This window comes from Paroedura picta, chromosome 15, assembly GCF_049243985.1.
Source record: "Paroedura picta isolate Pp20150507F chromosome 15, Ppicta_v3.0, whole genome shotgun sequence".
In the NCBI taxonomy this organism is placed as follows: Eukaryota; Metazoa; Chordata; class Lepidosauria; order Squamata; family Gekkonidae; genus Paroedura; species Paroedura picta.
The window spans coordinates 11,254,315-11,278,699 of record NC_135383.1 but is presented as its reverse complement, the minus strand read 5'-3'; the positions used below and the strand labels follow the sequence as shown (position 1 = coordinate 11,278,699).

Below are 24,385 nucleotides of genomic sequence, written 5' to 3'. Positions count from 1 at the left end.
TAAAAGTCAAAACTCAGATATTAACCATACTGCACTCAGAGTAGAACTGTTTATTGGGTAGAAAGACAGTAACTTCAGATGTACTAGTTCAGTGCATGTAAAAAATAAATAGTAACCAATTTCAGAAGAGAAGCATGGGGTGACCAGGCTCCTGAAGAGGGAAAGAGACAATTCCTTCTGTTACTCTGAAGCTGGATGCTATGGGGAGGGGGGGGGGAGATATGGTCTTGTACTGGATTTAGAGACGGAGGGCTCAGCCTTTGAGAGACGACATTCCGGCTCGCATTATTTCATCGACCAAGAGAATGTTGCTGGCGATCACGGTGCTAAACGGAGAAAAAAAACAGGGAAGTTTGGTTTAGTTGCACTGTCTCAAAAGCTGACCCAACCTAACCTGAGCCTGCGGGGAGGGTGGTATCTAAATATAATAAATAAATAAATAAATAAATAAATAAATAAATAAATATTACATACACTTTATCCTTTAAAAGTGACCCACAGATTTCTAAGATGGCTTGAGACTTTTCCCTTTTTGTAGTTTATACAAAACTCCATACTACTCCATTGGGGGGGGGGGAGGGAAGAAGCATGCAAATCTACTAGCCTAATAACTGGTTTGCAATACACACAATACATTGTTTTAGCTTACCATGAATGAAGTAACTGCTTTTTAACACTGTAATTATCCCAGATCCCAGCAGCTCCTGCCATCATTGGCTCACCTGCAATCACAAGAGATGCTATTCTCAACAACTGTTGTGTTTGGTTCAGTTTTCCAGTAAAAAGCCTTCCTGCAGAAGCAGTTTATACCCCTAAGCATGTCAGGGTGGTTCCACTGGTTTCCATGGAGACAACAGCCAAACACTTAGGGCCAAACAAGGATTTGTGTCCATTCTCTGGTATGTGTTCAAGCTGGCTGCTTGTTCTTCAAGTTTGCATGAGGTTTTTTAAAAACACACACACAAGAATCCAGAGTTACCCAATAACATGAATGATATATCAATTCCGCAATTTAGCTTAGTCCCACTGTGGAGCCCAAACCCAGGCACACACTTCTTTGCATCCTTACCAGTGTTTAGATCAACACCAACAAGCTGGCCTGACTCAGCATATTCTGCCTGAACTTTCACAAGTGTTTCTTGAGGATCGTAGCCTGAGTTCTGAGCAAGAACCTGACAGAAAAGAAGTTGAAATGCTTTAGTTTCATGCGCACGATTTCCACTGCTCAAGTCATCTGTCACCTTAGTCACAGGATACCAGTGGGTTTACGTGGTGTCAATACACCAGGCCTGATCTGGATGGCTCAAGCTAGCCAGATTTCAGAACCAGAGCAGGGCCAATCCCAGTTAGTATACGGATCGGACACTCCCAACAGTTTTTAGGCTTGCTCTACAGAAGCAATGGCAAACCATCTCTGAATATCTCTTGCCTAAAACATCACCCGAGTTGCCGTACGTTAGTTGCAACTGCAGACAAAGATCAGGGACTGAGTTCTGCAGGGCCTGCAAAATGGAGCTCTACTGCCCGGCATTTGGTTAAGGCCAGGCTGTAAAGACCATTGAAATCTACTCCCCGCCCCCCCACACACTCCAGAATACAAAGATGATTCAGACTGGGGAATGGAAAGATCTCATCTGCTGTCTTGCAATAGTTAACGTCATTTAAACTAATTTTGTTTATTGTTCTATTGGTCTTAAACTTGTACGCCACTCTGAGACAGCTGTGCCAAGAGAGGTGGTTCTATAAATGTCACCAATTCCACTTTTCACTGCACCCTTGCATCATGCTTCTCAGATTGAGACCTTGCGTTTCAAACCCAGTTGATTAATATTTGCCAAATGTTCCGTACCTTAGGAATGATAAGCAGTGCATCAGCAAAAGCCTGAACCCCAAGCTGGGCCCTTCCTTTGACGCTGGTCTTGTGTTTCACAAGGGCATCGGCTATAGCGACCTCGACTGCTCCGGCCCCTGGTACCACGCAGCCTGTGAAAGATCGTCACAATCATCATCTGGGCCACAGAAAACACATGAGGTGTCTACGCTCATATTCTGTCCTGAGCATAGGATCAGTGGACAGCAGCAGAAAAGCTTGCTGGGAGCTAACATTTTAAGTAGAAAAAGCTTCAGAGGGATAGATGCTTATTGAGAGAAACCACCCAGGGAGAAAAGAGACCTCCTGGGATGATTCCTATAGTAGTATATCGCCTTGAAGTTCCATGAACAGAAAGCAGGGATTTATCGAAACAAATACATAGCATCTTGTCACTGTGATGTAACTGCCAGCAGGAATGGAGCAGCATCACAATCGTGCAGGCACTTGTACAGTCAAATTAATTTCTCCTTTGAAGCAGCAGTGTCCCGACTGTACCAGCGCTACAGGAGGCACTTCTAACCAAGACTCACCATCCTCAATAGCGTTTTTGACAGCACGAAGCCCGTCTCTGATCGCATCCTTGATTTGGGTCAGAGTGTGCTTATTGGGCCCCCGGATCAACAGAGTCACAGAACGAGGGTTGTTGCATTTTTCAATGAAGGTGAACTTCTCTTCACCCTGTGGAAAGGTTAATGAGCAAGAGGGAACCCTGAGTCTCGCAGACTGCAGATACAAAGGCAGGCTGCTGATCACATGCTGCTAATGGCTGGGCTGCCCCCTTCAATTCACTGAAGAACACAGACAAAAAATTCAAACTTGTGGTTGATTTGCCAATCAGCTGTGATTTCAAAAGCACTGCAACTCCTTTCGTAGATAGCTATTAGCCAGTACTGATCCCAAAATGCAGTGACAAGGTAGCTTCACCCTTGCATATATTCATCAAACAACCGTACAGCCAAATTCACAGAGCTTCCAATGGAAGCCGACGATAACAAACAGAAATAGAAACTTTTACACATACCAGTGTGTACTCATAGACAAGGCCTGCGTGTCCCAGGCAGTCAATAGAGATGTCATCTACTGAATTCATAGCAATACCACCACAAGCAAGGGTCAACCTGGAAGGGGAAGAGGAGAAGCCTGCATTTCCAGAATTGCTACAATCCCAGAAGACAGGGAGGGCTGAGGAAAACATTCAAGAAGTCTTATAACACCATCCTCCTATTAAAGGTCACATTAACTTTAGTATCCAAAGAACACAAGGCAGGTGAATGTGGTACACAGGAAGGGGGAGAAACCCAGAAGCGCAAAAAAGCTAAGCATTGGAGACACAAAACCAAGCACATCACTGAGTGTGCTGTATACAAGGAAATCATGGCAGCAATATCCCAAGCAGGATGGATTCTCTCCAGTGTTCTGTTGTGCATCAGGCAATGAAGAAATCCAGGCTGAGCTAGTGAACAGCAATGCATACTTCCTGGGTGCTGCCAGATTATTTATGGGGTAAAGACTTGGAAGCACTTCCCTTCCAAAAACAACATCTGCAGACAGGCAAACTGTCCACCTGACAGCTCTTTATAGAACCCATGTGGTTGCCCAGCAAATTTTTCTCCAGAGGTGTCTGAGCACAACCCATGGGAGCAGGGTTAAACAGCAGAATCAGTTAGCTAATGGAGGCCCTTCTGTGGTCACACTACAAATTTTCATTCTAGACACTGACCTCTCCATGTTCCTGCGTTTTGCTCTGCGTAATGCTATAATCCCTTCTTTTGCAAGGGCATCCAAGGAGAAAGGGTCAATCCCCTGAAAAGGAAACAATGAGGATCAGTCAAAGCTGAGGCAATCTTCTCAGAGCATTTCATAGCATTCAAGGACATCCACACGTCCCTAACTCCAAACCTCTAATCTCACCTTTTGGTTGATCACAACGAAGCCTTTATTAGTATCTTTGCAGAGACTTCTTTTTAAATCAATTATTTTCTTCACTCTCTCTTCAATGAACTTCCTTTCCGCTTTTACTAGCTTCTCCCTTTCTTCCGCACTCTTGTAGAAGAAGCCAGAGTTTACTTCTCTGAAAACAAGAAACCAACCATGACATTTAAATGCTAATCTATTAAAACTACATATCCAGCATGTGAACGGGTCAAAATTGGACTAGGGCTTAATGCAGCATAAGAGGAGGGGGAGGCTGGTAGAGCCAGAAGGCTGCAGAATTTCATGAGGTCCGAGAAGTACTCTTAAAGAACCACCGCACAATACCTATTTCACCACCACCTCCACTGAGCCTCATATCCAGGTCTGCAAGCACACCCCATACTTACGTTTTTTCATATTCCAACGAAACATTGCAAGTAAGAATGAAAGCATCTTCGACTCTCTTCTTCATGTCAGGATGGCGAGCACCATGATCCAAGACAAGCCCTCTGATCAGCCTGGAAAAAAGCAGTTTACATTCATTAGGCATTCAAGTTCTTTCACACACAGCCACAGGCACCTCCCACCATGCTGGCTCCTGCTGCTCAGCAAAGAATTCAGCTGTGCATCTGTTTGACACAGGCACGGTGCCCAAGACGCAGCATGCCACCAGGAATGTCCAAGACAGACGCTTTGTTCTCGCATGGTGTCTGACTCCATTAGCTACTATAAAAGCCAATGCAGAATTCGTCCATGCCCTCAAATGTATGTTTCTAGTTGGAGTTCCATTCTCTCTCTTGTTTTGAAAGCCTTCTGAAACTTTGAGGATGACGTGCAGCCTTGGCTGGGTCCTAGAACAAGTGTTGGATAGCAGAGACGGACAGCCCACTAAGCACACTGCTGTGTCCCACCAGCTGGGGAAGATTGTATGACAGGGACTATGGGAGTTCCATGAGCAACTGGACTGCTTAAAATATGCAAGACAGTTCTATCACAGAACTCTCAACACTGGGCACGTTAACCTGGGTTTCGTTCCAAAATGCTGTATCTTGACATTTCTACCCCCAAAGGCAATTCAATACAACATATTAAAACCAGCAAAAAGATATATAAATATGAGAGAAAAGCAGCAGAGACAGGTTTAGCCTTAAAAGCTCATTGTAAAAACAGCAGGTTTTGTACCTACGTTGTGTCAGTTTCAGATTTGTGTTTCATTTCCATAATTTCAACCATGTAGAGGTCAATCGGCTCGCCTGGCTTTTGGATCGCCAGAACAGAATCCACTACAGCCTGGAGGGAGGGGGGAAGAGGACAGTCCTATTAAAAACATCATCATCTTGTACCCATTCCCCAATCATTGTCTGCCCTCCCCTCCCCATTTAAATATGAAAGCTGCACACAACCACTCAGAAAGGAGAGAAAAAATGAAGCCACCAGAACGCTTACCTCTGTTAAGACGTCAGCAAGTTCAGCATGCACCTTGGTACGAAGAGAGGTTCTGGCAACATCCATCAGTGTTTCTCTGTCCATTTCTTTTGTTACTTTAATCTCCTCCAGGACCTGAAGGGCCTTCTTCTTTGCCGCATCAAACCCTTCCGTAACTATTCGAGGGTGCAAGCCCTGACACAAGAACAAACAGAAAAATGAAATTCTTTCTCCTCATATTTAGGGCTGCTTTACTTGGCAAAAGGAGGGTGAACCAATGTAATCGTGACTCTCTGGATATGCCTATTACTTTGGGTACAAGAACATGGCATTTTTAGGGAGTCTATGCAAACTGTACTGTCCTTTTGAATACATAGGAAAGATGTGCTTTCCTACGTAGAGGGTAAAGTACACGTTACTCTAGCACAGAGTTATGCCAAAAGAGCTACAGAGCCCACTTGGGTGTTCACTGTGCAAACTTGGGGTGTTAGAAAGCTCAACATACCTGTGTGCTGCCCACAAATGAAAGCCCACGCTAACAAGAGTAGAACCAGTCCCTGGTTTCAGCACCCAATTCCCCCTTATGCAGAGGCAGTCATATGAAGACACCACTACTATGGCATTGGACCTCAACCTAAATAAGCAACAACTGACACTTGCTTTCAAAACATAATGGTGTCAGACATGGTATGTGCGGTCAGATTGCTGAATGCTCGCTTGTCATCCAAGCATGGAAACCACGTACCTCTGAAATGTATAGGTCGGCCTGCTTGAGCAGCTCCCCGATGATGAGGACATTGGAAGTGGTACCGTCTCCGGTGATGTCATCCTGTGCTGTTGCTACTTTGGCTATCAAGGAGGCTGTTGGGTGCTGGATTTGCTGAAGAGCAATGGCAGAAGTGTAAAGTTCTCGTTACTGCAATGGCCCCGGTTTGCCAGGTTTCCCAATCAGCCTTGCTGTACTTGGCCAATGCACAGACACACGGCAGTAGGAACCCTCCCTCCCAAGCCACCATCCAAACCTAACCAATACACGGTCAAAAACAGCCTCTTAAAAGACTGGAAGAGAAGTTTCTGACATCGGTGCACTACTCGCTACCAACAAGCATCTAAATTTGCATTTCACAATTTGTATTAAAGGCATAACAGTATAAAGGAAAACATTAACCCTTGTCATGGGATTCTGTAAAACATCCAAGCTGCTGTGCTGAAGTTAACAGAAATGCTAACAAACAAGCATGGTTTTGGTCCCCCCCCCCAAAAAAAAATAGAGTAGTAAAATCTTTAAGTTAAATTTTATATTATTTCAAAGGTGTTCTGTTGTCTTCAAAGCTACACCTCTGAAAGGAAATTACATTCCTGGTCTACACTAAGATTAAGTTTTTGGTGTCTGATTAATGTGTCAGTTTGTTACCCTGCCTTTTCTGTGAATGGCCCAAGATCACCTAGTGAGCTTTAGTACAGAGGGGATTTGAACCCAAAGCTTCCTAGCTACAATTCACCACTCTTTCCACTCCATTTGAAGACTCACCATCTCATGAAGCAGTACGTTGCCATCTTTGGTAAGTTTGATATCCCCAGCACCAGAGACAAGCCTGTAGGATTAAAGAGAAAAAAAAGCCCATCAACTTCACACACAGGTTATTATTGAGAATATAAATTGTCAAAGCCCTTCATGGCTGTTGTTGGTTTCCTGGATTTTGGGTCATGGTCTGGTAGTTTTAGCCCCTGATGCTTCACAAGCAACTGTGGCCAGCATCCTTAGCAGCATGACAAAGCAAGATGGGAATCTTCCTGTCCCAAGTGTGGACAGCTGCCAAAACTTTCCTATGCCTTTTCCATAACACTTCATATTGTCACAATTGCCACCCAGCTGGTCCCTAGAAGGCAAGGCGACAATGACAACCGCAAAGGGGGTAGTTGTGTTATTAACATAGCACAGTGAAATGAAAGCCTGGTGATATCTTACAAGACTAACTGTGTTTATGTCACTATGAACTTTCTTGATCCACAGCACTCTTCTTCAAATAGAAATGAAGGGGACTCTGCCTGACGGAGTCACCTAATGAAATAAGCAGTGTTGAGTCTTTAAGGTGCTATATTCTGCAGAGTCAAAAGCCTTTCTATGATCTCCTCCCACCCTTGAGGGTCCATTGAACCATCAGGGCTGCCATGAACTACATCCAATGACAAATTACAACTGGTTTTTTATTCCCCACTTTCCACTACCCGAAGGAGTCTCAAAGCGGCTTACAATCGCCTTCCCTTCCTCTCCCCACAACAGACACCTTGTGCGGTCAGTGAGGACGAGAGAGCTCTGACAGAACTGCTCTGTGAGAACAGCTCTAACAGGACTTTGAACAGATGTGTCTACCTCCCCCTAAATCAGACAGTCCTCATTCCAACTAAACCAAATTTGAGTCCAGGGGCACCTTTAAAGTCCAAACAAAGATTGAGCTTTCGTGTGCATTGTCCGAGGAAGTGTGCATGCCCACGAAAGCTCACGCCTTGGATCAATCTTTGTTGGTCTTAAAGGTGCCTTTGGACTCCCACTTTTGTTGCGCTGCTCCAGACCAACACGGCGGTCCGCTTGAATCTCCCTCCAGCGAGGGTCAGCAAGTCTCAAAAGCCAAGCTCACCCATCCTGGCCGGTGATACCCTGCTGGGAGAGAGAGCAGGGGTGCTCCCGCCTTCCTTAGCAAAGGCCCTCGTGCAGCGCTTTCCCCCCGCGTGCCTCGCGCCACTCCCCACTTCCGCCCCTGGACGCGGCGCGAGGGAACCCCTCCCCTCCCCTCCCCCGCCTTACATCTTCATGGTGCCTTTGGGGCCCAGGTTGGTCCGGAGGACGTCCTGCAGGCCCCGCGCCGCGCTGATGTTGACGGCCAAAGCCGCCTGCGCCCTCGCCACCTCGGCCTTGGGGTTGAGCGCCTTCACCGCCGCCATCTCGCCTTAGCCGCCGAGAGAGAGAGGAGGAGACGGAGGGGGGTGGGGGGAAAGAAGAGGGGACTGCGCGCGCAACTCGCGGCCGGCCGACTGAGAGAAAGACGCGAGGTCGTTTCCCCGCCCCGTTCTGGAAGGCTCCACCGCCGGCCTCGGGCCGCTCATTGGCTGAGCCGCGAACCCGAGCCGGTTTTCGATTGGCTCACGGCGTGTCACTCTAGCGTGGCCGAGCGGGCCTGGAGCCGGCTGCGGAATGCCGTTGGAGACCGTTACTAAGCAAAATGGCGGCCCTGGGCGTGGAAAGCACCTGCTTAATATTCATGAATGGTAATGACGTTTTAAGAACTCTTACAATTGTTTGGTCACGCGTGCAGAAGTGTAGATTAGATAGATAGATAGATAGATAGATAGATAGATAGATAGATAGATAGATAGATAGATAGATAGATAGATAGATAGATAGATAGATAGATAGATAGATAGATAGATGCAGAGAAACTGAAATATATAACAAATATAACAAACATATCGATACATAGTATGCAATTTTATTTATTTTATATTCATCTGATAACGTTTTAATGTATTCATAGATAGTTGTAGTTATTCGTGTTTGGGTAGACACGGATTTATTTACAAAATAAATTTTAGCATTTCGTACTGATATTTTAAAATTGTTTAAATTGTTTTTTAATTGTAAGCTGCCCTGCACACCTTTCATGGAACGAGTAAACTAACCCAGTACAAATAAAATGTACATTTGTCTTATTCTTTCTGGGGGCAAGAACAAAGTACAGTGACACACGCATCCTATTTAACAGATTATCAATGATTAATATTTGGGGGTATATCTTATTGATTTTTTAAATTTATGTATTCATGCAAATGCAAATTGTGTTTGCCCATGTGTGATATTTCAGTACATGAAACTATTTTAGATTCAATATTCTGTTGTGAGCATGTATAACAATAACAACAACTTTTATTGGCATATAAAATTTTTACAAAATGCATAATAAGACACATCTAGATGGAATCAGTCAGATCTTAAATTCACGGAGCCTAATAGCTAATTTGCAAAAAAATTGCCACCCTGTCCATTATATTAGCATACACGTTGGAAAAAAAGAAGTGATATCGTATGGTTATCAAAGTAGCCATGGGAGTATACAACTTTTTGCCATTTACGTTGTCTTACATTTTGATTTTGATTATTTTCTATTATGAGTATGATTTTTAGATTACTATGAATTAACTTTTAAGATTTGTATCACCATATAACATTCTTTCAGTTTCAATGTTTCATTGTGGAAATGGTAACTAACAAACACATTTAATTTTCCAGTTAATTTTAGCTTTGGACTGTACTTCAGACTCTTCAGCATTTCAAGAAAATGGGGTAAGGTACCTGAACTTCTTGCTCTGTTTGCTTTTTTTTCCCCTTCATATTTTTTACAAAACATTTAAAGAGTCTATTTCATATGGATTTTTGTCATAGCTACCTGCATTTATGTGTGGTTTCTGTGTATCAGAAAGGCTGACCATTATCATTATACCTATATGAGATTCAGGTAGACATACAGAATCTTTTGCCATTAACTGTGACTTGCCAAGACTATCAGATAAATTCTGAGAGGCCTATGGAGTGCTAATGTGTTCCTCTGCAAGGAACAAGTCCAAATCCCCACTCTTCCATGAAGGCCTTCAGAGTAACACTGGACCGGTCACATGCCGTCTAACCTACCTCACAGAGTTGTTGTAAAGATATCCTTGAGGAGACGAGGACAATGTATGCTGCTTTGGGTCACCACTGGGAAGAAAGCCAGGAATAAATGAAGCAACTAACTAGGTAAATAACTTTAAGCCTGGGATTGTCTAGCTAATGTTACAGTGCCAGCTCAAGATCTTGGATGTGTGAAGCTGCAATCTCAAGTACACTCGCTAGGTGCAAACCCCCACTGATTTCAGATGGATTTGATTCTGAGGAAACATGCTCAGAACTAGGGTGTGTGAATAGAAAGAAAACCTTTGCCAATGTGCGGTTTCCCCCTTTTCAGCAGCACTTGGTGAGGCTGTTGGTCACTTTGCAGCAGAGGATACATTCAGAAGGTGACCAGAGCTGTTTAAATTTGAGTTCCTCTTCGAACAACTCTTGAGAATAAGAATGTGCATCTTCCTTCCCTCTCCTGTTAAGCCATCTATAGAAGGTCCTGGGTTTGTCCTCCAAAATCTTGAGTAGCAGATGCAAGGGCCTGAGGCTGCATAAAGACATTTCGTATGTTTGTATTGGGGCTCATTTATGAGTACACATGCGCTGCACTAGTTTGATTTGAATTTTTATGATTGTTGATTTGATTTGATGTTTTAGCCAGTAGAGGGCAATGCAGCCATTCCTAACTGAAAAGCTTATGTAAAGTTGTACACACATGCACTTTGGTCAGAAACCAAAGCTTCTCAAACGAAGCGAACCTTTCTAAATTAAGGAAATAACCCCATGAGCCTGGGAGTGGGGCTTAGTCTGAGCCACAGGTGTATCTTGGAAGTTATTCATTTATTATGGGATTTATTTCCTGTTAAAACAAACAGGAGTCTTATGACCCCTTAAAGACTAAACCTTTTTATTTTAGCTTTCATGTTGTGCCAGGATAGTCATATTCATTTTGTCTGCAACAGACTAAGGCATCTACCCCACTTGGTGTCCAATAATTCAAGCAGTGCCACTAGTGTCTTGATTAATTTCAAAGGAAGAAATAAGCCCTGCCCCAAGGAAGCTACACACTAAAAACTCATGTAATTGAGGATGACTAGGGGAAGAATCTTTATTAGTTCCAGTTACAGAGCTTACTCCTAAGTAAACTTGCCTCCAGTAAGTGAGAGGTGCTCTAGGAGGTGGTTTAAGCCAAGGGTAGTCAACCTGTGGTCCTCCATATGTTCATGGACTACAATTCCCATGAGCCGCTGCCAGGGTTGACCACCCCTGGTTTAAGCCATGGGAGCCAGAGAGGAAGAAAGGGCAGAGAGCTGGTGATGTGAGATGAGTGGGGCAATAATGGGGAAGGGGAAAATGCAAGGTCATGCAGGGCTTTGAAAATGAGGACAAGGAATTTATGGTGCAACATGCAAGAAAAGAAGATTTGCTTCTTATACCCTGCTTTTCGCTATCTGTAGGAGTTTCAGAACATTTTCCCTTCCTCTCCAAACAACACCCTGTGAGGTGGGTTGGACTGAGAGAGCACTGATGTTTCTGCTCTGTGAGAACAGCATAATCAGGGCTGTGACGAGCACAAGGTGACCCAACTGGCTGCATGTGGAAGAGCGGGAAATCAAACCCGGCTCGCCAGATTAGAAGCCACTGCTCTTAACCACTACACCACGCTGGAGGATTGCATTTTTTTTAATGGAGATGCAAATAAGGAACAATAATTGAAAAAAATCTAGACTTTTCCTTCAGAAGAAAAAGCCTCCAGTGAATCAAAGAGCACTCCCCAATACTAAAAAAAACAGAGCTTTTGTTTTGGGGCAGGCCCAGGGTGCCTCTGAATCACATCAGTCCCTCTTTGATGAGAGGATCCCCACAGGAAGCAGTGACTTCATAGCAGGCAAAAACGATGTGGCGGAAGTACTTATGAAAAACAAGTGGCAAATTCAGGGACCTGTAGCATGCCTTTTGGTGGCCTAGATCCCCGGCTTCAGTCCTTCTGGCCAATCCTGATGCATTCTACAATTCTTCCACTATTTGGAACTGCCCCCATCTCAGCGTACTCAGCCTGTTGTTCCTTCATCTCCATACTCAAATGTCTACGCTGGGCAGGCTCTGAACCTTTAACTCCGAGCCGAACTCTCCCGGCCTCGGTTTGATGAGGCTTTCAATTGACGACTCCTGGAAACTTTGCAAGTTCAAGGTGATTTCTTAAAACCGAGCCCATTCTCCACCTCCTTCCACAGAGCTTGCAGTCTGCCGGCTTCTGCCCAGCCAATCAGAAAGCAAGCAGGGCTGGCTTTGAGGGGCTCCTCCCCCGCAAAGGGCAAAATTACACCTCTTTGTAAATAGCTACTTTCATGTCGGCAACAATTTTTTTTTTTTTAATCGAAAGGATTGTCCAGGCTTACTCAGCAGAATCCGGCGCAGCTGTTGAAGAAATGTGGCCGTTTTCCAGATCACTTGGTGCTTGGGCATCGTTGTGACTGACAGGCTTAGCCGATTCTTTTCCGTGCTGCACAGCCAGTAGGTGTCCATCGGCAACTGCAACAATTGCATCAGGAACCACAGCGCTGTAAGTTCTTAGGGTTGAATTTTGTTTCCTTTCTGTCCAGTCCTCTGACACTCTTTCCCTCTCCATGTGGTTCCGACTTTGCTTGCTAGAACTGACAGCTGGCGCTGGGTAATTTTCCTCCAATCCCCTCTGCTGGCGGCTATTTTTTTTGCAACGGCAATGGAAAGGTACAAGGCTTGTTTTGTAACAGCAGGGTGAACGAATGATGCAATTCTGCACGGGGGCATCATCAGCATCTTGACGGGGTGCAGATACTTTCTGACATTATGTCCTGGATGTGACCTTCTGGTTCCTTTCTTCCTGTTAAGAGCGTTTTTGAAAGGATAGAGGAAAGAGCTTCAAAATCAAAACTCTGAACACAGTTACGAAGTTACAAACCATGATTTATGGCTGAGTTTAGGAAGTATTATCTGTCTGCTGCACATATCACCCTGTTTTCTCTGCATTGCATTCTGGTGATGGAATACCATTTTATGCATTATTATAAATAATAATAATAATAATAATAATAATAATAATAATAATAATATATCTGCACTCTGTCATGCCTAGCATGTTATGCTTATTCACATTTTTGCAGACCTAGTATATTGCTTATTGGCTGTCTTCTGTATCAATTTGATACAGAAGGGGGTTTGGAGACCAAGACGTATGAAGAAAGTTTGGGGGAGCTTGGTCTGTTTAGCCTAGAGAAGAGACAACTGAGAGGAGATCTGATAACCATTTTCAACTATTTAAAAGGGAGCCATATGGAGGATGGATCAGAATTGTTCTCTCTTGCCCCAGAGGGACGGACCAGAACGAATGGGATGAAATTAATTCAAAAGAAATTCCATCTAAACATCCGGAAGAAGTTCCTGACAGTTAGAGCGGTTTCTCAGTGGAACAGGCTTCCTCGGGAGGTGGTGGATTCTCCATCTTTGGAAATTTTTAAACAGAGGCTAGATAGCCATCTGACGGAGAGGCTGATTCTGTGAAGGCTCAAGGGGGTGGCAAGTTACAGTAGATGAGCGATTGAGATGTGAGTGTCCTGCATAGTGCAGGTTTCCTCTGAAGGTTATTCAGTCCCATTCCATCACCAAGACTGTAACTATAATAATAAATAAATAAATTGTTAAAAACATAAGAAAAACACTGCTGGATCAGACTGAGTATTCCAGCACCCTGGTTCCAACAGTATCCAGTCATTTGCTCCTAGAAAGCAACAACTATCCCTGAGTATACATCCATAACATCTGGTAGACTATGCATGAACAAGGAGGTTCTGTCAAGCCACTATGATAGCAGATGGTGTGCAAGAGTTTTGGATTAAGACCAAGGATACCTGGTTCGAGTCTCTGCTTAGTCTTGAGTGACCCCTGGCCAGACACTCTCCCTTAACCTAACCTATCTTACAGGGTTGTTGTGAGCATGAAATGAGGTAAGAGGGGGACAGTGTGTGGTTTCTTGAGCTCTTCAGAGAAAGGCAGGGATAAATGTGTGGCTCAGAGTAACAGATTGTACAAAGAAGAGATTGCTAGATTGTAATAGATCATGGCTAGGAACTGCCAATAGACTTATTCATTAAACTTTTCTTAAAACCATTTAACCACATCTTGTGGCAGAGGATTCTGTAAGTTTGAAGAAATGTTATTGAAAGACAGTGTAGAGTTTGACAAAGTTTGGAAACTTCTGTTTGCTTTTATTAACAGAATCAAAGGCATCAACAACAAGTCTAAAGGTTATGTAAAAGGCCAAAAAAAAGAATCTCGCCTTAATAGACTCCTCCCTTATTTTTGCTCCAATAATGTAAATGCGGCTCAATTAACTAAGGCTGAAATCCCACATTCCATTATCCTGCATACATGTGTCTTTCCCATTTGACTGGAAAGTACATGATGTAACTTAGTGCAGGGTTGCAGCTTCTGTTTGCATAAAGCATTTTTTTGTGGCCGTATTCCTATCTCTGCAGGGTTCTGTGTATTTTGGCATGGGCACAGTCACAAAATGGCTGCCACAGGATCAGGAGCCGGCTGTACAATAGCTGCTGTGGCTTACCTTCCGTCACACAGTGAGGATCCTTGTACTGTGAGAGCAGCTTCTGACAAAGCAACATTTCTAAAAAATCTGCACCGCCAATCATATATTCAGTGACCAATCAGAAGTCTTGCTGGGCAGAAGCCTCACTTAGCCCTACCCCAACCCCACTTTCAAAAAGATTTGGCATGCAAGAGGAAAGGTGTTGGTGGGTGCCATGACACTCTTGTGGAGCTCTGGGACAGGACGTAGAACCCACTCCCCAGTGAATAGAAACTAGGGTTGCCAGCTCTGGGTTGGAAAATACCTGGGGACTTTGGTGTGTGTGTGTGTATAAGTAGCAGTGGGTGGGATTTAGGGTGAGGTGGGGCCTCAATGGAGTAGAACATTATGGAGTCCAAGCTGCATAGCAGCCATTTTCTCCAGGGGAACGGATTTCTTTAGTTTGGAGACGGGCTATAATTTCTGGAGATCGCCAGGTCCCACCGAGGGATTGGCATCCTTTATAGAACCCCTTCTGACTTTTGTGCCTCCGATAGACATTGCACCCCAAAGAGCTTAGGTGGGATTGGAGAAGGGATTGGAATGCAATACTGAGACCATGCCAGAAATATTGAATTAAAGGAGGAGGAGATGGGAATTGAAAGATGTGAGTTTTTTTTTTTGAGAAAGGATGGAATAAACATCAAATCAAAGCATGAATAAGCAGCAATCAGCCAGCAGGCAGATTTTAAACTTGGTAGTATAAGCAAGCCACTTAGAAATGTGGCCTCGCCGTACTTTCAATATATATATATTTACATATGTATGTGTCATCAGGCTCCAACTAATTTATGGCGATCCCAGCAAGGGGCTTTCACGGCAAGCAAGAAGCAGTTGCCTTCCTCTGCAGAGTATTCCTTGGTGGTCCCTCATCCAAATACCAGCCCTGCTGAGCTTCCAAGATATGAGATTGGCCTTTGTCATACCATTCCAAATCCCATGTACTCAAGAGAGGAACAGAAACCTGGATAATGTCCACTCACTAATGCAGAGTGTCTGAGATGTGTCACTTCCAGGCAAGTGGCGGCACACACATAGGTCCCAACTCCCTACAGCTTTGTAGAATCTTGGCATAGCTTTGGCAGGGCCCTTCCTGTTTTTCACTCTTGACCCATCTCCGCCTTTTCTTTCTCCTCGGGTTTTCTCTATCTGTGTTCCTAGCCCTTTCTCTTCCACCACTTTTTCTGCTGCTCATTGCTATTTCAACCTGCTGTCAGTCTGGAGTTGTGTAAGGCCAGGCGGCACTGTCTCAGTGGAGATTTCCCCCCAGTGTGTTGAATAATCGCATCTGGACAAGGCCCTGTTATGCAGATTGTTTGATCTGCATTCTGGGGGAATTAGATATGCTCCTAGGTAATTTCTCTTTAAGGACACTCCTCTTCAAATCTGTTTTTTGGCCCGCCCAGTGTCATCTTATGACCACCCTATCTTCACATTGCATCATGCAAGAACGGCTTCGCAATTTAACCTCGGACTGCCATTGAGGCAATGCAGTATCATTACATAATGGTTTGGGGACATTGTGACGCAGAGCCCTTGGCAATGACTCCCTAGCCTGGCCCTTTCCAAAGTAGCAGACTAACTTCATACTGATTTCATATTGAACATTCCACCATCCCCATAGCCTGGAAAATGATTAACAGCTGGGTCTGTGCCAAGGGTGTTAGCACGTGTCTTTTCCCATTCTGTTGTGCAATGATGCGTCATGGCACATGGATTCCAGCCCTGCCCAAGAGCCAACCTTCACCTCCCCTCTCAGTCTGGCTTAGAACAAATAGGCATTTTGGGTGCCATCAGCAAGTCAAGGCTGCCACTAAGCAAATTTGAAATACCGATGCTCTCATTTTCTCAACACTGCCCTGCAGCCTCTCTTGAAGGAATGCTGGGTTTTATCGGTATCCGGCCATACCAGCCATTCTGAAACTTTTTTTGGCCATGGCCCTTTTAGGAGCTCTTCTCAGTTCCAGGGGCCCCTGCAGTATGCTGGCCACACGCAATGAGCTAGGTTAAAAAAGACCTAAGCTAAGAGTGAATGAGCTAGGCTAAAAAAGGCCTAAGCTAAGAGTGAATGAGCTAGATTAAAAAAGACCTAAGCTAAGAGTGAATGAGCTAGGCTAAAAAAGGCCTAAGCTAAGAGTGAATGAGCTAGATTTAAAAAGACCTAAGCTAAGAGTGAATGAGCTAGGCTAAAAAAGGCCTAAGCTAAGAGTGAATGAGCTAGATTAAAAAAGACCTAAGCTAAGAGTGAATGAGCTAGGCTAAAAAAGGCCTAAGCTAAGAGTGAATGAGCTAGGCTAAAAAAGGCCTAAGCTAAGAGTGAATGAGCTAGGCTAAAAAAAAGGCCTAAGCCTTTTTTACCTCGTCTTATATGTATGTGAATCAGTTTTCTAGAACATTGGAGCAAGCGAAGCATGGGCATTCTTTTCCTTGAATGCATTAATTCAAGCACACCCAAAGGAACAGATGACAAGATTTCCTTTTCTTTCCCTTGCCAAAGGTTGAGCTTTCTAGCAATTAATGACGTCATACAGGACAAAAAGGGTATTTCACCTGTTCAGTTAACCCTTTGGGCTCCCCTTCTCACATTTTTCAATCTGTGACCACCTTCAAATCAATTAATTAATTAATCACGTATGGCATATGAGAATAACTGTACTAGACCATTCAGCAAGGCCAGACCGAAAAGCATTGATGTCTGATATGGAAAATCCAAATGGGTCCATATTTATGTACAGCTCTGAAGCTTGAGTAGAAGAACTTTCTCTTTTGGTTCCCTTGATTGGTCTGGGTCTCACTTGGCTGAAGACCTTCTTTGCCTTGTCCTTTGGCAGGGTTGCCCCAGACCCTGGGCACAGAATCCCTTGTGTATGTCCTTCTTGGTTCCTTCCTTCTCTTCAAGAGCCCTGGATTCTTGGGGCCAGGGTCTCCCAAATCATGTTACTGGTTTGTGACCATCTGCTTCAGTGTGGCTGAGGCATCTCCCTGGAGTACCTCAGAGAAGATCATAAAAAGTTCTGAGGCTTTTTAAAAACACTTTTATTTTGCAGGATTTGTATCTGTGCTGCTTAACTGATAGTTTCATTTCTGGGACTCTTCCTTGTCTTTTCTCTGGGAAAGAACAAAACTTAATAACTTGTTTTTTTCCAGAGAGCCATTGTGGTAAAGGTTAAGAGACAAGGCCCTAATTAGAAGAATGGGAAAAAAACACTTTAAAATAGGGTGCTTTTTTGGGTGGGCGTTACTCGATTGCAGAGTTCACCTTTTGATCACTGGAGACTTTGGTAGATCATGTCGTAAAGAGATGGCTGCCCTTGGGGGTTCATAAAATAGCAAGCCTTCAATTGTCTCTTTACGTCAGTGGTCATCTCCTGGAAGGGTTAACTCTGCAGGAGAGCCAACCTTGACTGATTGCCCATCTCTGTGCTGCCCCTAGAGCCAGCAAATCAGCGAAAGCACTATCCACCCTCCACCGCCCCCAACTTCTGCTCAAAAGGAGCTGTTCCCTGGTAGCGCTCTCTCTACACATAGCTCCCTCCTGGGCACAGAGGACCTTGTAAAATGTCCCAACACAGGCTGCAGGGTGGCGATCTCCAAAACGACATGATCTTGCTCTCGCACAACAGGAAGGTCCTGAGAAAGATGTCCTCCCTCACGGAGATGAAGGAAATCTTCTACACCGCAGACGCCGTTTGCTTCGACGTGGACAGCACGGTCATCCGAGAGGAAGGCATCGACGAGCTGGCCAAATTTTGCGGCGTTGGAGACGCGGTGGCAGAAATGTACGTATGTCTCTTGCTCATTTCCTGGTGGCGGTAGTGAAAGCTTGTCTGAATTGGGCTGTTTCTCACATACAACCATATCGGTATCCTGTTCTTTCAGAGACCGTGTCCTTCCGTTGCCAACCCAGGTTGCCTAATTTTTCTGTAGGCTGTGATTTTTCCCCCCAAGAGACCAGGTTGAAAAGTTATGGGTTTGTTTCTAGTTTTTTTGTTTTTTGTTTTTTGTAAACTTGGAAAAGAGTTGTCTTCTTTTTTCTTTCAGGTTGTCAGTGTGCCCCAAACGATTAACATAGATCTGGTTGGTTCCAAAACTTTGTGCAGGTTAGCAGAACTTGTAGCCAAGACTATGCAACTCAGAAGAGGCTTGGGTGCCTGTTGAGATGCCTTCCTGAGATTACAGCAAAGGGGCATCTGGCCAGCTGGGTTGTTCCAGGACTGAAAGTTGCTTGCCCACAATGGAAATGTGAATTATGCTCTCCTGCATCTTTTCAGTAGCACAAAAGCTAGAGAAAAAAACTGAATGATATGGAAATTATTAGAATGGAGCCAGGCATGCCATGGTAGGCGGAGAGGGTCGGGAATCAACAGCACTTCCGCACTATTTGAAGTTGATCCTGTCACTTTACCCCCAATCTCTTCAACTCATCTAGCACCGTTTGTCCAAAGGTCTGAGGCTCATGAATTGCCTTCATGGTAGTTTTGAAGCCAATCACTTCCCTCCTTCAAGTGGAGAGACTTCCAAAAATGTCCTGCCTGTGAATAAACCAGGGTGGGTGCAAGGCAGGTAGCTTCCCAGAAAAGCAATAATGCTGGTCAGTGAGTGGTCAAAATCTGATAGTCCCTAGGCTTCTTTGTCCTTGTTCTCCTTACTTCTCCTTATTGCTTAGTTAAAGGGACAAAAGTCAAAATACCTCTTATGCGGCTGGTTTTTACATATAGTTTTGCCCTAAGAAACATATGGACAAACTTCTTTAAAATCTTGATCCTGCCTGTTGTTTTATCTTTTTATTCCCTTTTCTGGCCTTTGCTCTGTTTTAACTTGTTAATCCAATTAAGTTGTCCTTGAATTGTTTTCTTCCCATGAGGCACACCTTCCATGAGGCATACCTTGTTTCTTCTGTTGGATTTTTTATTCTTCTTCATGTTGTGCTGTGGACAGAGGGGTTAGCCAGATTAAAGCAAGGGCATGTTTCTACAATTAAGATTTGGTGGTTTTCTCCTGGGGTTGTTCCATAAATGTTTTTCCGAGAACCTCTTTCCATAAGAAAATGGGGTCCTACTGTGGATCTCCACAACCTGACCTGGTTGCTGGATGTGTCTTAGGAAAGCTGGAAATGCTGTCTTGTTGTTTTCCTGGTGGCTTCTCCCGGGCCAAAATGGAAAGATTGCATAATTGTGCCCGTAATTGGGCCAAACAAGTGTGGTTAACTCTCGTCATTTCACTTCCTGGTTTTATACCTTGTAATCACAGTCTAAAACAATTATAGGGCCTGTTATCCTGGTAGAACTGGTTGCAGAACAAGAGAGAGAAAGAGAGTTCTTCTGAAAAGATTGACCTATATTTCTCTGAATCTCGATCTAGGACGCGCAGAGCTATGGGAGGTTCAGTGACGTTCCAGGCAGCTTTAACGGCACGGCTGGGCCTCATCCGCCCATCCTACGAGCAAGTGCAGAAGCTAATATCAGAGCATCCACCTCAGCTAACGCCAGGAATAAGGTAAGATGCCTTCTAACTGGTTCCATTGTCCGAGGACCCCGAGGCATAGAAATCAGTGCCATGATGGCTTGTTCATCTGAATCATGAAGCCTTGGCAATAGGTTGAGGAAAATAAAATACAGGCTGGGATGAAGTAATGGGTACCCCCAACGTTGAAAGTAGAAGCATGGGTTAGTTTTCAGTGGAGGGAATCTGTACCTGTGCCTCCTCTTCGTCATCATGCTGTGGTGTATTTACAAAGCAAAAAGATCCAAGGGTTTCTTCACCATCCAAAGCAATTGGGTAACAGTAAGGGAAGCCACTGCAGCAGGTCTAATACAATTTTGATGATTTTGGCCTGGCCGGGGTAGGTTCCCATTAAATTAGGCCCAGGTTTGCTAGCCCTCATGGGTTCCAGTGAAAACTTTTGAAACATAGCACCGGAGGAACCGAAAGGGAAGCTAGTCCAGCAGCCCTAAAGCAGAACCATCGATGCATCAAGAGTGTGCTTGTTTAGCTGACCTGTTTACACACCTGAGCCTGTGGTCCCTTTCATTTAACAAGCCCCTTCTGTGGCCATTGCTATATACGAACCCCAAACATCTCTGATTTATGCTTTTTATGGCATTATGGAGACTGGCCTGGTTGCACATGCTCTTCCAGGCTTGTCATGTTCCTTGACAAGTGGCTTTGGCCATTGTCCGTTCTTTTCCTCACAGGGAACTGGTCAGCCGACTCCATCAGCGAGGCGTCCAGGTCTTCCTTGTCTCAGGAGGGTTCCAGAGCATCGTGGATCATGTCGCTGGGCAACTGAACATCCCAACAGCCAACGTATATGCCAATCGGTTGAAGTTCTACTTTAATGGTAAGAAGAAGAAGAAGAAGAAGAGTTGGTTCTTATATGCCGCTTTTCCCTACCCGAAGGAGGCTCAAAGCGGCTTACAGTCGCCTTCCCTTTCCTCTCCCCACAACAGACACCCTGTGGGGTGGGTGAGGCTGAGAGAACCCTGATATCACTGCTCGGTCAGAACAGTTTTATCAGTGCTGTGGTGAGTCCAAGGTCACCCAGCTGGTTGCATGTGGGGGAGTGCAGAATCGAACCCGGCATGCCAGATTAGAAGTCCGCACTCCTAACCACTACACCAAACTGGCTCTCTCTAAGACTGCCCGACCAGCCAATAAGGGGGTTAGATTCTCTTGGGAGTAATAAATACTGATGCCAGGCAACTGTGCTGACTGTGAATTTTTGATCCACAGCATTACAGGTTAATCTGTGCTAAAGGCACAGCAAGGAAGAGTCAAATGTGCAAGTTTTGTAAGGCTGAGGCCAACGCCTGCTCTTGGACCCCTCTGCCTGCACTTTACCCCCTCCATCTGAATCTGGGGATTGTTCAGATCTGTCAGCCCAGGTTCAGAGGCAGCGACAGAGTGGTTTGTCTCACCTTTTTAGGATTTTTAAGCCATTTGTAATGTTTTTTTATACTTTTAGGAATATTGGTAGGAATATGTTAGCCGCCCTGAGGCCATTGCTCAAGAGAGGTGGCCTAAAAATCTCAAAAATAAATAAAATAAACAGAGCATCTCATAAAATTGGCAGCCTTCCCTAAGATTCTGTAATCATTTCCTCCCTCAGCCAGATCCTTGCTCCTTGAAGGGTTGCTAGCGTCTTTGTGCGCTAAGCGCCGTTCCGAAATCCTTGCAGCAGTCCACAACAGCTCAGAGACACCGTACAGGTGCCATGACTGACTTTCTCTTTGTGGCATGCATCTCTCTAGGGGAATATGCAGGCTTTGATGAGACACAGCCAACAGCCGAGTCGGGTGGCAAAGGAAAAGTAATCAGCTACCTCAAGGAGCAGTTTCAGTTCAAGAAGGTGGTCATGATTGGAGACGGAGCCACAGACATGGAAGCCTGCCCCCCTGCGGTGAGTGTTCCGTTTATTTATTACAGTACTAGTAATCAAGCCCGCTGTACCTAAAATACAGCGGGCGCTAGGCATGGGAGCCCCCGGCAGTTGCGCAAAGCGCGACTGCCGGGGGCTCCCTTGAGCAGCGGCCTGACTTGACCACACGGGTTCACACAATCTGTCCAAAAGTTAACTCCCTGATAGTGGGCTCTTTCTAGCATCAGACAGCACCATACTTGAGCAAAGCCATGTTTCTACAAACCAAAAAAGGGACGTCTAGTCCATATCTTCCACTGGGAAACAGAATTATCTGCCCGTCAGCGTTGTTCTCTCTGCTGATCTGCTCCATCTGTATTTAGTGTGCTGTAAGCAGATAGCAGAATCCTGCAGAAAGGGGCTGGCCAAGCAACTCCAGGTGACTCAAGCCAGAGAGCCACGTTGCATGTTGCTGGAAAGGGCTTTTTCCCTCACTGATGCGAGAGGGGCCATGCCTTCAAAGCCTCTAATAGGATAAGTGACTAGACCCTGTGTTGCCAACTTCCAGGTGCTGCCTGGAGATCTCCCACTATTATAGGTTATTTCCCAGATGACCTGGAGAAATGGGCTGCTTTAGAGGGTGGATTCCATGCCATTACCTTGCTGAGGTCGTGTCCCACCCCAAACTCCACCCTCTCCAGGCTCCACCCCCTCCTAATCTCCAGGAATTTCCCAACCTGGCTAGATCTGCTGAGCACAGGCAAAATCAATCAGTTGTGTTATCTGAAAAGAAAATTTTATTGAAGTCATCCAGTGTGGCAACTCCTGAGGAAGTGGGAGGAAATCCCCTGAGATCACACGCAAGAGCAAAATGCAGGCGCAAAAACCCTGGACAGTTCCATAGCCTACAGGCACAGTGCTTGCTTCCTGTTAATGATTCCACCTTTCAGTTAATGATTATTTCTGATATCTCCCAGGGGAGGTGAATGAGGCCAAAACGAATAGGTCAGGGAGCCACATCAGGAGCCGGTGTTAAGAAACAAACTCCTTCTGAAGTTCATGGTTGAACAAGGACATATGCCAGCAAGAACTTGAGAGCTTCTATACTCAAGATGTTTTCTTCTACAAAAAGAATACTTGTGTATAACTTGCGCACCGTAACACATGACAATCACAGCTTGATCTGTCCTGCCTTGATTGCACATCGTTGGAAGTGTCTAAGATTCCCAAGTCCTTGTCAACTGGGTAAAAACAAGCATGTGTATTCAATTGAAGCACAGTCAATAGTCCCTTCTAAAAGGGCACATTTTGGCCTAACTCCCAGGCTTCTCCCCTTCCTGAAATCTGGGAACTGTAGTTCTGCGACAGGGGATAGGGGTCGCTGGGACAGCTTAATGGGAGTCATTTAATATGGAAAAGCTGAGTTTTGAGCCTCACAGACGTGCAATTCTCGGGGTTTCTTGGGAGAACCCAGGACAGCTAATTGGTTAAATTACATTTGTTATTACATTTGAATCTTATATAATTGCATTTTGCTCTGTCCTTGCATTTCTTGCTCTTTATTTTTTTTTAACGTTAATATCCACCTAGTAAGGGTGAACAGATTATGTTGCAGCAGGAAAACATTACTGCTGAGCACGTGCAGAATGGAATTTGTGATGACTGTTTAGTCATAGGCAGGATAGTTGCAGACCAGTTCCCAAAACCACATAATGCTTTCTGGAAACACCGTTGTTATCGCTGATTCTTGGCAAAACCTAAGCAACGGCCAGTTCTTGAGTGCCAACTTCCGGCTCCCTCCCCAGCCCAAAGGGGGCAGAAAATGCTTCTACATCCTGTTCCGCACCTCCCCTCCTCTGTGCCAGAATCAGGGTCTTTCCGCCCATGACTTGGAATCCTGAGAGCCACTGCTGAAATAACCGTGCTGTCCCTTTCTGCTTCTGCAGGACTGTTTCATTGGCTTTGGAGGCAACGTCGTGCGGAAACAAGTCAAAGAAAAAGCCAAATGGTACATCACTCACTTCGATGAGTTGCTGAAAGAACTGGAGGAGCGATAAATTATAGCGAACACTAGTCTTTATTTTATTAACACGTGCCCTAGATAGATGTATAACGATGCAATTAAACATGTTCTTATTGTTGTTTGCAAATGGAAGCGCTTGGGCTTTTCATTCATGGCAGGGAATAAGAAACAAAACTTGTGTGCAGGAGGGAGGGGCTGCCAGAGGACAGATGGGAGAAACCTATACCTCTCTTTCTGTACATTGTTCTGCGGCCTTGAGGCTGTGATTTGTGTTCTCCGTGCACGGCTTGTTTCAATCCTAGCGGTGCATTGCGGTGCACTTAGCAGTGAAAGAAACGGCTCTTGGATAATTACTTGTCCTTCACATCAGCACTCTGAGACAGAACACTGACTAAAACAGAGTTCGGATTTCAGCCCCACAGCTCAACAATCCTTTGGTTCCTAGAGAGCCCCTTTTCACATTCTCCCTAACAGAAACTCTGGCACGTCTCAAGTTCCTTGGCTTCTGCACAGTACTGCTA

General features: G+C 44.9%; 2 protein-coding genes, 1 long non-coding RNA gene and 2 other non-coding genes across 5 annotated transcripts; 2 read left to right on the top strand and 3 right to left on the bottom strand.

The window, feature by feature from the left end:
- Window positions 1-35: 35 nt before the first annotated feature.
- Window positions 36-8,261, bottom strand: CCT6A (chaperonin containing TCP1 subunit 6A). Its single transcript, XM_077312260.1, has 14 exons — window positions 8,019-8,261; window positions 6,744-6,807; window positions 5,958-6,092; window positions 5,234-5,407; window positions 4,974-5,077; window positions 4,195-4,305; window positions 3,785-3,944; window positions 3,594-3,676; window positions 2,895-2,991; window positions 2,404-2,551; window positions 1,850-1,983; window positions 1,070-1,172; window positions 650-722; window positions 36-326 (listed from the first exon to the last, which is right to left on the bottom strand). The coding sequence occupies exons 1-14, from the start codon at window positions 8,153-8,155 to the stop codon at window positions 254-256; spliced, it is 1,596 nt and encodes a 531-aa protein (XP_077168375.1). The 5' UTR covers window positions 8,156-8,261; the 3' UTR covers window positions 36-253.
- LOC143824961 (small nucleolar RNA SNORA15) lies at window positions 4,409-4,544 on the bottom strand. Its single transcript, XR_013226924.1, has one exon. It is a non-coding gene; the product is annotated as a small nucleolar RNA SNORA15 (small nucleolar RNA).
- On the bottom strand, window positions 5,563-5,689 carry LOC143824962 (small nucleolar RNA SNORA22). The gene has a single exon (XR_013226925.1). It is a non-coding gene; the product is annotated as a small nucleolar RNA SNORA22 (small nucleolar RNA).
- A 64-nt stretch (window positions 8,262-8,325) lies between the features above and the next one.
- Window positions 8,326-14,788, top strand: LOC143824725 (uncharacterized). The gene is made up of 3 exons (XR_013226846.1): window positions 8,326-8,479; window positions 9,498-9,551; window positions 12,247-14,788. It is a non-coding gene; the product is annotated as an uncharacterized LOC143824725 (long non-coding RNA).
- Window positions 14,789-17,986: 3,198 nt separating this feature from the next.
- Window positions 17,987-23,991, top strand: PSPH (phosphoserine phosphatase). Its single transcript, XM_077312263.1, has 5 exons — window positions 17,987-18,263; window positions 19,846-19,980; window positions 20,679-20,824; window positions 21,735-21,883; window positions 23,788-23,991. The coding sequence occupies exons 1-5, from the start codon at window positions 18,043-18,045 to the stop codon at window positions 23,896-23,898; spliced, it is 762 nt and encodes a 253-aa protein (XP_077168378.1). The 5' UTR covers window positions 17,987-18,042; the 3' UTR covers window positions 23,899-23,991.
- The last annotated feature ends 394 nt before the right edge of the window (window positions 23,992-24,385 follow it).